Consider the following 14,283-nt stretch of genomic DNA (forward strand, 5'->3'; position numbering starts at 1 on the left):
CAAGAAAAAAAAGTTCACCGCGACGGAGAGGCAGAAAGCACACCCTGTTTATTCTCTTTATTTTACAAAAGCACAATGTTTTGATTTGATTGGAAGTGGACACATACAAAAGTAGAAATATCAAAGATTCTTTTTTTATATTTCTTTTTTCTGTATGACCATAAATGACGGAGTAATTTAAGTTTATTGTGCTACTATGTAAAGAAAACCAGCAAAATGCGCCGGCACGTTTGCAGAGGCCAGAGGGTTAATGGAACCCCCGATCCCTGAAGGAGGGAACGGGGACATTATCTCAGAACTGACTGACACATTGAGATCTCACCTGAGAGCCCAATCACCTTCAATTAGTAACAAAAACAATGTACACTGGCGAGCGAGATTGGTGGTAAGCCACTCCCTTTACATACGGGTATATAAGGCAGCATGCAACTCACTCATTCAAGTTTGCTGAGGGGGTTCTGGCCATTTAGCAGTAGTACGGGGTTGTGGCAGGCGGGACGTAACTCTTCAGGGAACGGGGGTTACATGAGTAACTGAGACATTCCCTATCAGTCGGTCATGTTCTACGTCACGTCAGAACTGACTGAAGCATCGGGATATCTAGGGATAGCGGCAGAACCACTGATCCTTCCTATATAAGTCGCATAGACCTCCATAACCGGTGGAACGGAAGAACATAACTTTCCAAGGGAAAGATCGATAGCTGCTGTTCCTTTACCCTATACAGCCACGACTTAACCTTTTGTCTTTATGCACCTCCTGACCAATTGGGCAGGGACCCAGGTTAAGCTCAAGGCACAGCTATGCCTTTATCTCTATGATAATGTGAAGGTATGGGCGATACTGTCGCCCTGATTGGATTAGCATCTATGCATTTGAATGACCATGTTATGCTGATGAGATCAGGGCCGGGGAAATTCCAGTAACAGGTTGACTCCTGTACTGCATTTGCATGCTTTGTTTAGATTGTCTCCACCTCTATGTATCCCTCCCCCTTGAAAGGTATAAACTCTACTGTGCTGAGCTATAGTCAGACTTGGATGACTACAGCGAGTCCTCAATAAAGAGTAACTTCTGCTTGAAAGATATCCCAACATCTCCTGGTCTCTGCTTCAAAGTTAGTTCACAATTTTTTTTTGTAATCCTGATATTGAAACATAAAATACATGCAATGCTGTAGTAATTGATGTAGAAAACGGAGAAAAAAAACATGCAAGTAAAAACACAACCCCCTGGATCAAATGGGTTAAGAATTACAAGCCTTTACTTGTAACAGTTATATATATACAGTGTGCACGTCTCCACTTGCTAAAAATGATTGTTAAATATTCACTGAAAGATTGGATAGAATAAGGGTTAACAGGGGTTTCCAATTGGCTGGCTGGTTCTCTGTGCGCCCTGTGTCGCAACTATCAGTTTACGTGTGTATGGCCAGCGGTAAGTAGTGTCATTGAGAACTCTATAACTGTCTGTAATGATCTGTCAATGAAATGTGTGATCTATCATGAGCAACAGCATAATTATTTGAGACAAAGAAAAGTGTTATATATTGATGAAGAGTGTGAAAATGTGTTTTATAGCACCAGCATGCCTGTTTTTTCAGGTACATATGTTTTGATTTGAGAATGCATTTTAAACCATGGTTTATGTTTTAATTTGTTCAACTGTGTTGCAACTATCAGTTCACTTGTGCAAGGCCAGCACGAGGAGTGTCACATGCTGAATTATTTCAACACTGTTACACAATGTTTTCTCGGTGAATAAACTTGATTTGAGAATATTTCTTGAAGCGTTTTATTGAAACAGAGGACAAAAGACCAGTTACACACTGAAACTCATTTATCTTAAGGATAAATGGTGCATAGGTAAGATGTAAACAATGAAAGTGCAATATTAGTATTGCTCAGAAAACAGGAGTTTGGTATTTTGCTTGTAGGATCAGTGGACAGTGGCGGAACATCCTCTCATTCCACTTTTTCTGGCAATGAAATCACAAAACCATTATTAAGGAAACATACACGTATAAATAGCACAAATGTCTACACATCTCTCCTTTTATTGCTCACCTGCAAACACCTCGACCTCACACAGAGTGAGATATTCATTGCGCCCAGGTATAAAAATGTTGATATATCGGCCATTAATAGGCTTAAACTCAAATGTTTTTGTGTCTCCAGCTGGGATGGACACAACAGTCGCAGCCCTGAGAAGACAGAGTAACAGAGAAAGATGCATATTAATATTCTTCTGTCAAAGGCATGTTTGTATTAAAAGGAATTTATTAATGTTATTTGTTAATGCTTGTGTAATAATGAGAATACTTACAGCTCATTATTGTTGCCATTATTTTCCAGGCTGTTGCCGATACGGATCTGAGCTCCATTTATCCTCTCTGGACAACAATCTCCACGATTAGTGATGCTAACCCTGGTTACCTTGAAGACTTCCCCCAAGTCAACTCTCCACCAGGGGTTCCTGTCCCCATTAGTGTGACTGCATGACCCCAGACTGTAAATTGAATTCCTGTTGCCATCGACAGCCCTTTGAGCTCCTGCTTGACCGAATATGCTAGACTGGACAGCTTTGGCTCCAAGAGCAAGATTCCCTGTGTAACAAAATAACTGTTCTTTAACTTTTTTTTTTTTTTTTTTTACATTAATTACTGAAGTATAACCCCAATAAAATGAGCATGTTATGTAGTTATGTAATACTATTTTTTACACGTTTCGTCACAAATCAATGTCCATATAGCTATTAATTTGTTTTACGTGACTGTACAATATCCCTTAAATATTTGTCTTGCAAGGAATATTTTTTTCTTTACAGAAGTTTTGCGTTTATTACAAGCGAGCATATAAAATATTTGAACTCAAATCAATATTTTGTCAAATGATTTGTGGCTAGTAGCCATGTAGTAAGCCGGGGTCTTGATCACCCTGTCGGGTTTATTTTGCGATAACATCCGTCTTGATGTACATTATACCTTATTATTACATGCCTTGGTTGAATTCTAATGTAGAATATTATTAGTTTCTTGATATCAGATAACACACCGTTGCCATGAAAATCAGAGCGTTGCTATGGACGCAGGATTCTAACCATAGAGACGGAACAGACCATTTTCTTTAGCGAAAGCAATATAATCATTTTTAAACCAAACTCTTTTTTAAAACCAATATTTTGTCATATTATTGATTTTGTAGGTAGTCATGCAATAAGCGTGATAATGTAGAGCGAGGCGGTTATAGCGAATACAACCCCGATAGGCTGATTCAAAGACTGTCCTGATCACCCTGTCGGGGTTGTATTCGCTATAACAACCGCCTCGCTCTACATTATCCCTTACTTGGGAACCAAATGTTCAGTAATATTATATATGCGCTATCGACAACATTGAAAGTAATGAAAAGCACTCACTTGGGCCACAAATGTACAATGGTGTGTCCAATACTGTTAATAAAATAATAGGAGTTAGACACAATATTAAGTACATAAATTCTATCACAGAGTCTTGTCTTTCCCTTACCTCCAAACACCTCGACTTCACACAGAGTGAGAATTTCATCATTCCCAGGTAAAAAAATGTTGACATATCGGCCATTAACAGACTCAAATGAAAATGTTTGTGTGCCATTAGGAGCAGTGAGAATAGTTGCAGCCCTGCAAATACATGAACAGTGTTAAAATGAAAAACAAGCTACAATGCACGTCTAACAAGTTTAATTCAGCTGTATTGAAATCAAATGGTTTTGTATAGCACTGCTACAAGAAACAAATGTCTAATCACAATCTGAATAAAATATGTTCAAGTACATCTCCATGGCTGTGGCTCACTGAGTGGTTGATTTGTCACAATTTTACCTCCTGTTTTATTAAACCAGACTGAAAATCATAAACATGGGAAGATGACAGAACAATTAAAACATTTCTTACAGCTGATTGTTGTTTCCGTTGTTGTTCAGCTTGTTACCAATACGAATCTGAGCTCCTCTAAGGCGGTCTTTGCAACAGTCTCCACGATTAGTGATGGTAACATTGCTTACATTGTAGACATTTCCAAGGTCAACTCTCCACCATGGATTAAACTCAGTTTTAGTGATAGTGCATGAGTCCTTCTTGTAATCTGAGTCTCTGTTTCCATCGACTGCATGTTGAGCATCTCCCTGTGGGTCTCCTAAGGAGGACTGCACAGCCATGCCATTAAGAGCAAGATTCCCTGTTCAAGATGATAGGAAATCGAAAAAAATAGAAATATTAGACAGGTTCAAAGCATTACAAATATATTTCAGAATATAATTAATCGGATCAATGTGCAACACACAATGGTAACAGATTTTTAAATCCAGGCATTTTTACTTGTATTATTGTAAACGTACCTTTGGAATCAGCGACACACATCCCAGTAAAAAGTGTTAGAAACACAACCACACACATGTCCATCCTGATATAAGACATAACACATCTCATATCAGCATATGAAAGAATCATTTTCAATCTAACCTCATTTAAAAAAAGAAACATAAATTGATAATGTAATGATAAAATATAGAAGAACCTCATGATTACAGTGAGTAATGTGACTAACCTGCCTCCGTTCTTTTTTTTAAATCCCTCTGCAGAGTTTGCTTTATTTTTATTTTTTCCTCATTTAATCTTGCTGTGATCAAAATAGCACCAATGCTATTTTTTCTAAATGTCAATCAGTTTATAAACAAGTATTCATTACTTCAATGAGCTCATTATATCTGCATTAAATTACTACATTGTTTAAATTAGTACACTTTTAGCTAACTGTGACATTTTTCTAAGTACATTTAACAATACATAACTTAGTTACCTCTGACAACAGAAAAAGTTGTGTTATGGACTCATGCACTCTGTAAAGCTGCTTTGAAATTGTGTATTGTGAAAAGCTCTATACAGAAACGATTTGGACGAAATTGGACAATTTTAAGGAATAGCGAAAAAACTTAATCCTGTGCTTTTCAAAAATGCCACTACTGTAACTGGTGGCTCTTGATAGAAGATGTTTAATGTGATCTGTATCATAAGAGGAATCAGGTGTACTTTGTTTTATTTTTCTAGATCAAACGGTTCAAAAATTAAAACCATTTCAATGCAACATTTTTGAACTATAGAGTTTGTCCTTGACATTTAAATTTGTCAAATTACTTTTCTTTACCATCACTACAAGTTAGCAAAGTTTCATAATTATCCTACTTACAGTTCATATGGCTGCCATTGACTCACATTCGGGAAAAATAATAAGAAAACTAATGGATTTGAATTATAATGTTAGAGTGAAGAAACATTCAACTCACCTGGAATTCATCAATGTATCAACCTCGCAGAAGACCTTCACAATTCAGCGGTTATCTGCTTTTAAACACAATATTACCGTCACGGGGTGTTGCAGAAGTGCAGAAGAGTCAATTTCCCATACAAACTTTTACTAACAATTAGTGATGAGAATCTTGTTCATTGCATCGGTCACGTGACAAAGGAACTAAAGACTAGGAAGGTTAAGTAATTAAGTTCCCTGTAAATTATTTTTGACTGCATTATAATGATTTCTTAATTCAGAATATGATCAAGATTGCACAGGTGGATGTGTTCAGGGAAGTATAACATTTAAAGCCTCTTAAATGAACAAAATAACTCAGATTCACTAACTTTAATGAACAAGATCAAACAAGAGAGTCAGTAAAATGATCAAACTTCCCATCTCTACTAACAATATAGTGCAAACAGGTACAGACAGGCAGAAGGTACACATACCTTAAATATGACGGAGATCAGAGCAGGACTGACAGAACAGACAGAACTTAAATACAAACACAGATTACACTGATGAACAGAACACAGGTGAGACAGATGACAATAATGACTAAACAGGTGATACAACTGAACTGATAATGACGGTAACCGTAGAAACAAAGGAGTGGCGGGAAAAGAACAAAGGCAAACAGGAGCCAATCAAAACTCAAACTGAAAGTCCAAACAAACGCTGACACGTTCACAATTATGTTTTTATATTAACAACAAATAGCAATTGTTTATAAACTATTGCTATATTTATGTGTTATCCAATATATTATTCATATGAGAAATATGATGTTTTCCCTGTCAAAACATTTCAAACCAAAAATGTGTTATTAAACATCGATATGAATATTGATACGAACCAGCAGTCTGAAGAGGGTTTAGTTGAATAATATTGTGCTCAGAAATTATGGTCTATTTATTGTTGAATTAAGGCCCTCCCAACCAAATAAATTATTCTGATATCTGTAAAATAAACTTAAAATGGATCCATTACAAAAGAGTCCCCATTTTAATAAGCTGTAACCCTAACCTTCACATGTCCTCCTACAATATTAGTCTTGGTTAAACACGGAGATGATCACGTCTAAATAAATGTATAATTCATAAATTAATAACTTTAATTACACATTTTTGTGATTTTCCCCATTAAATAAAAATACTTAATATATGCAAACAAAGTAAAGAAACACACAAACATATTATTCCATTATTGCATCTGCAGGAAGTGTCCGTTACACATTCCCTGTGTGTTATATATCAATATTTATGACATGTCAGACTTCTTGTCTAATGGATAGATTTTCACTGTTTGTCCTTGCACTATTTTCTCGTCTTTTACCATATATTAACCTTAACACAACAACCTGAAACAAACACTTGTGCTTTTTTTTTTTTTTTTTTTTTTTTTGCACAATGATTATAAAGTAATTACAAGCAAAAAAAAAAAAAAAAAAAAAAAAAATCCAGAGCATTTTTTCACTGTATTGTGCATCTAAACAAATGAACTATAAGGTAAATTATTATCACCTAGTAACTGTATGATGCAAATCACTTTATTGTCATATTGGTTATTGTGTTGGTTTTATTTACAGTGTTTTACTTGTGTGTAATCGTATTAAACATTTTCGGAAACATCACTGAAAGATTTCTGACCGTCATTTTAGTGGGGTACCAACAGAGAAATATTAATCTGTCCCTCACATTTAGCAATGCCTCAAGTTTAAATTTTTTTAGTTTAGAGCTTTATTTATCCCTGTGGGGCGATTAGTTTGAGCTTACATGGTGCCTCACATAAAACACTGATCACATACAATCAAACACAAAAATACTTGACTCAAATACATAAAAACACAAATACATTTTAAAAAAAAAGTACAATTGCAAGTACAATCTGGGCAGAGATGTTCACAAGTCATTTTTTGGAAGTCCATGTCAAGTCTAAAGTCTTTGAGCTCAAGTCCATGTCAAGTCTAAAGTCTTTCTGAGGGGCAAGTTCAAGTTAAGTCTCAAGTCTCTCTTGCCATCTGATCTATCCCTAACACTGTATTGTTAAATCTTATGAATTCAGAGCATGTCCTGTAGCTACTACCATCCATACAGTTCAGTATCAAAATCAGTTGTATGGGGTCTACTGCAATGCAATCTGAAGAAACACAAATTGAGAACTCTGTTTCAATTTCATAACTGGTTACATTTAAAAAAAAAAAAGATGTATGACAGTGTCTTTGCCGAAAGCCTGGCACGGTGAGGACGCATGAAAAGCCCTCCATGAACACCCTCTCCACTGGTGCACTGGTAGCTGGGACCAGCAAGCACTCTCACAGCCACAAGATAGAGTCACGGGAATGCCTTGGACTGTCTTTTCCAGAACATAAGACAGTCCACTTCATCTTCATCAGATGCTACCTGGATATAGCGGATGAGCTCAGCCTGGACAGATGAGCCATGATCCAAACTTTTCTGGGTGCTTTTCTTCCGGTAGCCAGAGAAAGACGTGGAGTTTTAGCAGGTGGTGACTCCTCCTGATCATCGTCTCCACTGCTGCTTTCAGGTACAGTCAGTTTCCGAGCCTCAGCCAAGACAAGGTCTGTAAGTTTATCAAAAAACATGTTAAGTTACAGCATCATGGGACTGATATACACAGTGTCAATGTTGTGAATCAATCTAGTAAGACAATATACAACATAATTGGCATTTTTAATATGTCATGTGTGTGATAGATTGTCTTTGGAAATGGTGGGTACACATACCTATTATCATCTCCTTGACTTCTGTCTTAACTTCCTCTGGTGCTTGGACATCTTGCTCTAGCCTAAAGAGTGGGACATCGTCTTTCGGTCTTTGGTGTTTTATGCCCCCAATGGCTTCTTCCAGGCAGCGAGGGGATGGGTAGGTTTAAGGTTGAGGGTAGGGTTGGCTGCCTCTAAGGAGCCATTGGGGGCATAAAACACCATCGAGCTCGTCTTTCATTGTGCATGAAGTAGGGAAGATGGCACCGCTGTGTTTGGCATGTCACTTGCTCTTCTGTTTTTTCAAATTTGTTTTTACTACCGTCTCGTCGTTTATTGTTTATGATCGCACTACGCTACTTGAATTACGTTTTACAACTAATCGCCTCCTAAATGCCCAGTCCTTCAAACCACCACCACCACTGTTGACATCAATTCCTCCTTTTCTGAGACGCCCTGTCTGTCTCCGTCGCCAAGGAGTGGAGATCGATCAGGACTTGGCAGTGCTAGAAGATCGCGGGAGTGCTACTGGTGGCTTCGGCCGGTTGGCTTCGACACTGGTGTTCCATTTCCGTGTCCCCGCAGCGTAAAAACATCCACCCGGAGCTGCGTCCAAGGAAATCTCCGTCCAATTCCACGTGTGACATCGCCGCCTCTCAACTCAACCACATTCCGCATGGCACTTTGTAACACCAGATCGCTCAATAACAAAACATTTGTCCTCAATGATGTCTTCTCCTCTCAAAATCTGGATTTGTTTTTCCTCACCGAAACCTGGCTCCCCCAGGTGACGTCAGTGCCTTCTCGGAACTACTCCCCTCTGGCTATCTTTATCTAAACATCCCGAGGCAAACAGGTAGGGGCGGGGAGAAAGCTACCACACACAGACAGTCCTTGAAGTGCCGCCAGCTGTCCACTAGAGGGTATTCCAGCTTTGAGTTACAAGCATTTGTGCTCACATTGCCCTGTCCTATTTTGGGTGCAGTAATTTATCGGCCGCCTAAATTAAATAGGGACGTCTTAAATGAGTTCTCAGAGTTTCTGACAGAGATTCTGGCTAAGTTTGACAATATTCTAACCTGTGGTGATTTTAACATTCATGTTTGCTGCCCCTCTGATAAACCTTCTAATGATTTTAAGGCACTTTTAGATTCATTGGATTTGACCCAGTCCATATCCTGTCCCACTCATAGGTTAGGTCACACTCTTGACCTTATCATCTCTTGTGGGGTGACAGTATCAACTTGTGAGCTCCTGGATTTTCCCATCTCTGATCACTCTCTCATATGGTTTGACATATGTGCTGTTCCTACTGCACCCACGTCCACTACCCCCCATCATCGTCGCATTATGACCTCATCTACAGTTGATGACTTTGTTGCTGTGTTCTCTGTTTCTGATCTTGCCTCTACTGCTGAATTGGCATTGCCTCTATGTCCTGACATTCTCCTTTCCTCCTTCCACACCATCTGCTCCCAGATTATGGACTCTGTTGCGCCCTACAAGGTAAAGATGACCAAAGGTCCATTGGACCCCTAGCTAAATGATACAACTTGGGCCTTTAGGCGTAAGTGTAGACAGGCTGAGCGAAAATGGAAGAAGGATAGACTGCAGGTGTCACTGGAGATGTTTAGAGACAGTCTTGCCACCTATCAGAGAGCAGTGAAGGAAGCTAAAGGACAGTATATTTCCAATCTCATCCATAGCAACAGCCACCGCCCTGGAATCCTGTTCAGCACATTTAATTCTGTCATAAATCCAGTGTCTGTTGTTTTGAATGATGTATCTGAAAATACATGCAATGCATTCAAACAATATTTCTGGACAAGGTTTTGTCTGTTAGGCAAACCATTACACAAGCCCCTGGTGTTGCCATGTCCTCCCGAGCGGCGCAATGTGTGCTGGAGAACTTTGAGGCAGTTACTCTTGCGGACCTCAAAATAAGCTGTCCATGAGTTGAAGCCTACCACCTGCCCTCTTGACGCTGTTCCTGCCAGGATTTTGAAGGAGGCTATTGACACCATAGGTCCTTTCCTTGTCTCCTTCATAAACAGCTGTCTTAGTTTGGGAACTGTTCCCACTGCTCTCAAACACACGCCATTGTCAGACCCCTGCTCAAGAAACCCAACCTTGATCCCTCCATACTATCCAACGTCCGCCCAATATCTCACCTGTCACTTCTAAGTTGATGGAGAAGCTTGTTTTGTCCCAGCTTCAATCTCACCTCCAACTGCACGTCATTGCTGATAAATTTCAGTCCGGTTTCTGGACTGGTTTTTGGTGTTACTGGACCTGACTGCTGCATTTGACACCGTGGATCATGCCATCATCATCTCCCGTCTTCAACATGTTATCGGTCTGCAGGGCGTGGTGCTCAATTTGTTCTCTTCATATCTCACTAACAGAACTTTTTCGGTAATGCTTAATGACTTATCCTCCTCAGCTGCCTCCCTGTCATCCTGTGTGCCTCAAGGATCCATTCTCGGTCCTATTCTGTTTTTACTTTATATGCTGCCGCTTGGTCAACTCATCTCCAATCACAACGTTCAATTTAATTTTTATGCAGACGACGTCCAGATCTACCTTCCTGTGATTCTGAGCAATCGTTCTGCGCTGGACCCACTCCATAACTGCCTTCAGGACATCAAACAGTGGCTTTCGCAGAATTTCCTTTATCTGAATGAAGGTAAGACTGAGTACATTCTGTTCAGCCCGGACTCACCCAACAGTTCTCTCAGTTTTGGTCCTCTTACACCTCAGTTTACACCCACTGTGCGTAACCTGGGTGTTATTTTTGACAAAAGTTTGCAATATGACAAACAGATTAGTGCAGTTGTGAGGGCGAGCTTTTTCCAGCTAAGGCTCCTCAGTAAGGTTAAACCATTCTTGTCAAGAACTGACCTTGAAAAAAGCCATTCATGCCTTCATCAGCTCGAGGATAGACTACTGCAATGCCCTCTACACTGGACTTAATCAATCACTCCTCAATCGGCTTCAACTGGTACAAAACGCGGCAGCACGCCTTCTCTGCAACACCTCCAAATGCTCACACATCACCCCAGTCCTCCGCTCGCTCCACTGGCTCCTGGTGCGGTTTAGGGTGGAGTATAAGATCCTGCTGTTTGTGTTCAAGGCCATCAATGGTCTGGCCCCGGCCTACCTCGCTGAATTAGTAACGGTCTACCAACCAGCCAGAACTCTGTGCTCCTCTGAACACACCTCTCTGCTCATTCCCAAGTTCTAATACAAAAAGTTTGCAGGCCGGTCATTTGCCGTCCAGGGCCCAAAGCTGTGATTCTGCAAATCAGAAAGATCTGATTTGAGTGTTTTCAAATTACAGTTGAAAACACATCTATTCAGACAAGCTTTTAACATGTAGCTTCCGATTCGACTGCTATTTTTATATATATTTATGTTTTTATATATTGTTGTCTTTTGATGTTTTTACTGGAAAGCGCATTGTGCACCTTCTGGCTGTTGTAAGGCGCTCTACAAATAAAATTTGATTGATTGATTGATTGATTGATTGATTGATTGAAAAGAGGCAGAATGATGGATCTAGTAATGCTGACATCATGTAGACAATGTCCCCAAATGGAAGATCTGTCGCTTCACTGGAGTCATCCATTTTCCTATTACAAATATACCCTTAAAGCGGCGTTGGAGGGACTTCTACAGCACATTCACTAACCAACAGATGGTGAGTAACATTCCACATCCTGATGAGATGGCTGTTAAGCGACAGTACACAAGGCAGGGCTGCACTAAGGGTCACAACTTTCTCCCCTTGATTTAGGTCCGTTGCTTGAAGAAGTGGTGCCAAAATGTCCACAAGTTCATTCAGCTGACCCCATTCTCTGGCTGATAAACACAGGCCTTTATGACCTCTTTTAGGCCACAAGTAGAAGTCCATCTTGCACAACGAGCTGCAGCGAATGAGCAAAGCACTGGAGTTGTTTTTGCCGGCAGCTGCTCTGGCTGGATCCTCATTTACATCCTCCCACAGGTCGCCATTTTCCAGGTCATCATCTTCGCTACTTGTAGCAGAAGGAAAACAAACCGTAAAGGCTTTCTTCATGTTCGAAGCGTTGTCAGAGATAATGTAATCTAATTTGTGCTTTATGTTGAAGTTATCACATATTTCCTCAAATTTTTCACTAATCCTCTCACCAGTGTGAGACCCTGTGAATCTTTCACAGCTTAACAGAACTGACTGGAGTCTTGGGTTGCTTCTGTCTAGCTCCATGAAGTGGGCAGTAACTCCTAAAAAGCCATGCATGGTCCTGTCAGTCCAGATATCCACAGTAACAGACACAGTTTCTGTTTTCTCTCATTTTGATTTGATCTTGGCCTCTTTGACTGTTGCAAGCTCATTCAGTCTTCTTGTTACGCTGCACCCACTTACTGGACAATATTTTTCATCTCTTACTGACGAAAAAAATCTGAAGCTGGGATTGTCAATCAATGACAGTGGCAGGTTGCATGAAATGAGGAGTTCATTGATGATTGATTCAGTGATGGCCTTCTGCCTAGGATGTCCCTGATGGTACACTTGCACACCTCTTGGCTGAATAATGAATGACTCAATGCTGCTCTGTCCCTCTCCAGTAGTTAATTTTTTAGCACTGGTGAATTCTGTAAATCTGTAGATGGATATGGGAAATTATTTTGCATGCCACTAATACAATCTGCATACAACTGACATATATGTGTAGTGTTTTGTGGGGGAAATAGCTAAAGTAATACTAAATGTTCTATTTTTTTTTTCTGAAATAAAATGTGGGCACTGCAGCCAAGAGTGGATGTGAACTTGTAAAAGGAAATATATCACCCCTAACCTTAACCCCCTGAGGTCGGCTATCACGCCGACGCGATAGGCTCGTTTTTTTCCGTATGAGTGCAAAATAAATAAATAAATAAAAATATTAATTTTTATCTTATATGCTTGTGTTATACATCAATCGATCCTGTTTAGTGTGTATTCTTTTTTGTGTATGCTCATAATAAAAACAAAGTGTTGTGCTTTTCGCCAAATAAAGAAAAATAAACATGATGCGAGTTCTGCCTCCTCTCCGTCAGTGAAGTCAATTCTGAAACGCGTCCGAAAATGAACTGTAACTCAGCAAATACTCAGTCAAACAGGCATACAGTCACACAGGCATGAAGCTTGAATTCTCTTCTTTTAAATGAAGTAATTTTTATAAAAAACAAATATTCACAGTTTATGTAATATGTATGCAAAGAGAGAGATGTCAGTCGTTCTCATCTCAGCTAATTAAGTTTTAATGTGCTCCGCCCACGGAGAGCGCGCGCTATTCAAACGCAAATGTGAGGCGCCCACATCAGCTGGATAACACACACCGCGAGTTCACTTTCAGACTTATGTACTTTACGATGCTGTGAGGAATAATACTATCTTGATAATAATCCTGCAAAAATTTACCTCATTTCGAGGAGCAAACGGATCCCGCTGAGGAATTAGGTCAGTTCTGTTTGCTTTGTTCTAATCTGAATGAATGAACGCACAGCTGTTGTGGAGCTACTACAGCTGGCAAAAATACTGTTTAAATATGAATCGCGTTCTGTGAATGAATGAATGAACGAACGAACGAACACACAGATGTGTGCTGTTGTGGAGCTACTACAGCTGGCAAAATACTGTTTAAATATGAATCGCGAATAAAAAGAAAGATTACACTGGATATATTGTTACAATTTTAAATGTTGTTGTAATTGTATAACCTTAAAAAAGATATATATATATATATATTATATATATATATATATATATATATATATATATATATATATATATATATATATAAGGATAGATGTAAACAAAATCTTAAAAGGTCATTATAAGCCTTCTCTTTAAATAATTTTACTATGCTTTACTAGTGACACATTTGGGAAGAGAATATATTCAAAATCTGAAAATACAGTATGAGAACAATTAACTGCACAGTTACTAGAAATGTTTGCCTTGGATGTTGTACAATTTGCAAGCAAAATTTGTGGAAAAAAACAACAAACCAGTTATATATTGTCCTTGCATTCTTGTGGCTCAGTCACACACCTGAATGAAAGGCTCATTACGTATGCAGCCTCATTATGCGGGCCCCATTGACTCCACAGGTGTGAATCACGCCCACCCGCATTTGGCCTTTCCAAACAAAAAGTGTTTTACAAGATTTAAATCAATGTATTGTGTTATGTGAATGATTAGGCA

At 39.2% G+C, this 14,283-nt stretch overlaps 1 protein-coding gene across 3 annotated transcripts; it reads right to left on the minus strand.

Annotated features, from left to right (window-relative positions):
• Positions 1-1,146: 1,146 nt before the first annotated feature.
• On the minus strand, positions 1,147-6,405 carry LOC308697662 (uncharacterized protein). 3 transcript variants are annotated; one of them, XM_081377061.1, is made up of 10 exons: positions 6,186-6,405; positions 5,779-5,824; positions 5,322-5,376; positions 4,377-4,441; positions 3,934-4,216; positions 3,527-3,660; positions 3,418-3,450; positions 2,326-2,605; positions 2,067-2,203; positions 1,147-1,978 (listed from the first exon to the last, which is right to left on the minus strand). In XM_081377061.1, the coding sequence occupies exons 3-10, from the start codon at positions 5,330-5,332 to the stop codon at positions 1,965-1,967; spliced, it is 957 nt and encodes a 318-aa protein (XP_081233187.1). In that variant the 5' UTR covers positions 5,333-5,376; positions 5,779-5,824; positions 6,186-6,405; the 3' UTR covers positions 1,147-1,964. The 3 variants fall into 3 exon arrangements, with proteins under 3 accessions (XP_081233187.1, XP_081233186.1, XP_081233188.1); XM_081377060.1 differs by lacking the exon at positions 6,186-6,405 and having other exon boundaries at positions 5,779-5,849; XM_081377062.1 differs by lacking the exon at positions 6,186-6,405 and having other exon boundaries at positions 1,581-1,978; positions 5,322-5,379; positions 5,779-5,802.
• Positions 6,406-14,283: the final 7,878 nt, after the last annotated feature.

This window comes from Scardinius erythrophthalmus, assembly GCF_964197995.2.
Source record: "Scardinius erythrophthalmus genome assembly, chromosome: 10".
Taxonomy (NCBI): domain Eukaryota; kingdom Metazoa; phylum Chordata; class Actinopteri; order Cypriniformes; family Leuciscidae; genus Scardinius; species Scardinius erythrophthalmus.

Excerpts from the sequence above, each read along its gene's own strand:
- LOC308697662 (XM_081377061.1), bottom strand. Across the intron at positions 4,217-4,376 it reads GTGTGTCGCTGATTCCAAAG|GGAATCTTGCTCTTAATGGC; the intron begins GTACGTTTACAA and ends CATCTTGAACAG. Across the intron at positions 3,451-3,526 it reads TGAAGTCGAGGTGTTTGGAG|TATTGGACACACCATTGTAC; the intron begins GTAAGGGAAAGA and ends TTTTATTAACAG.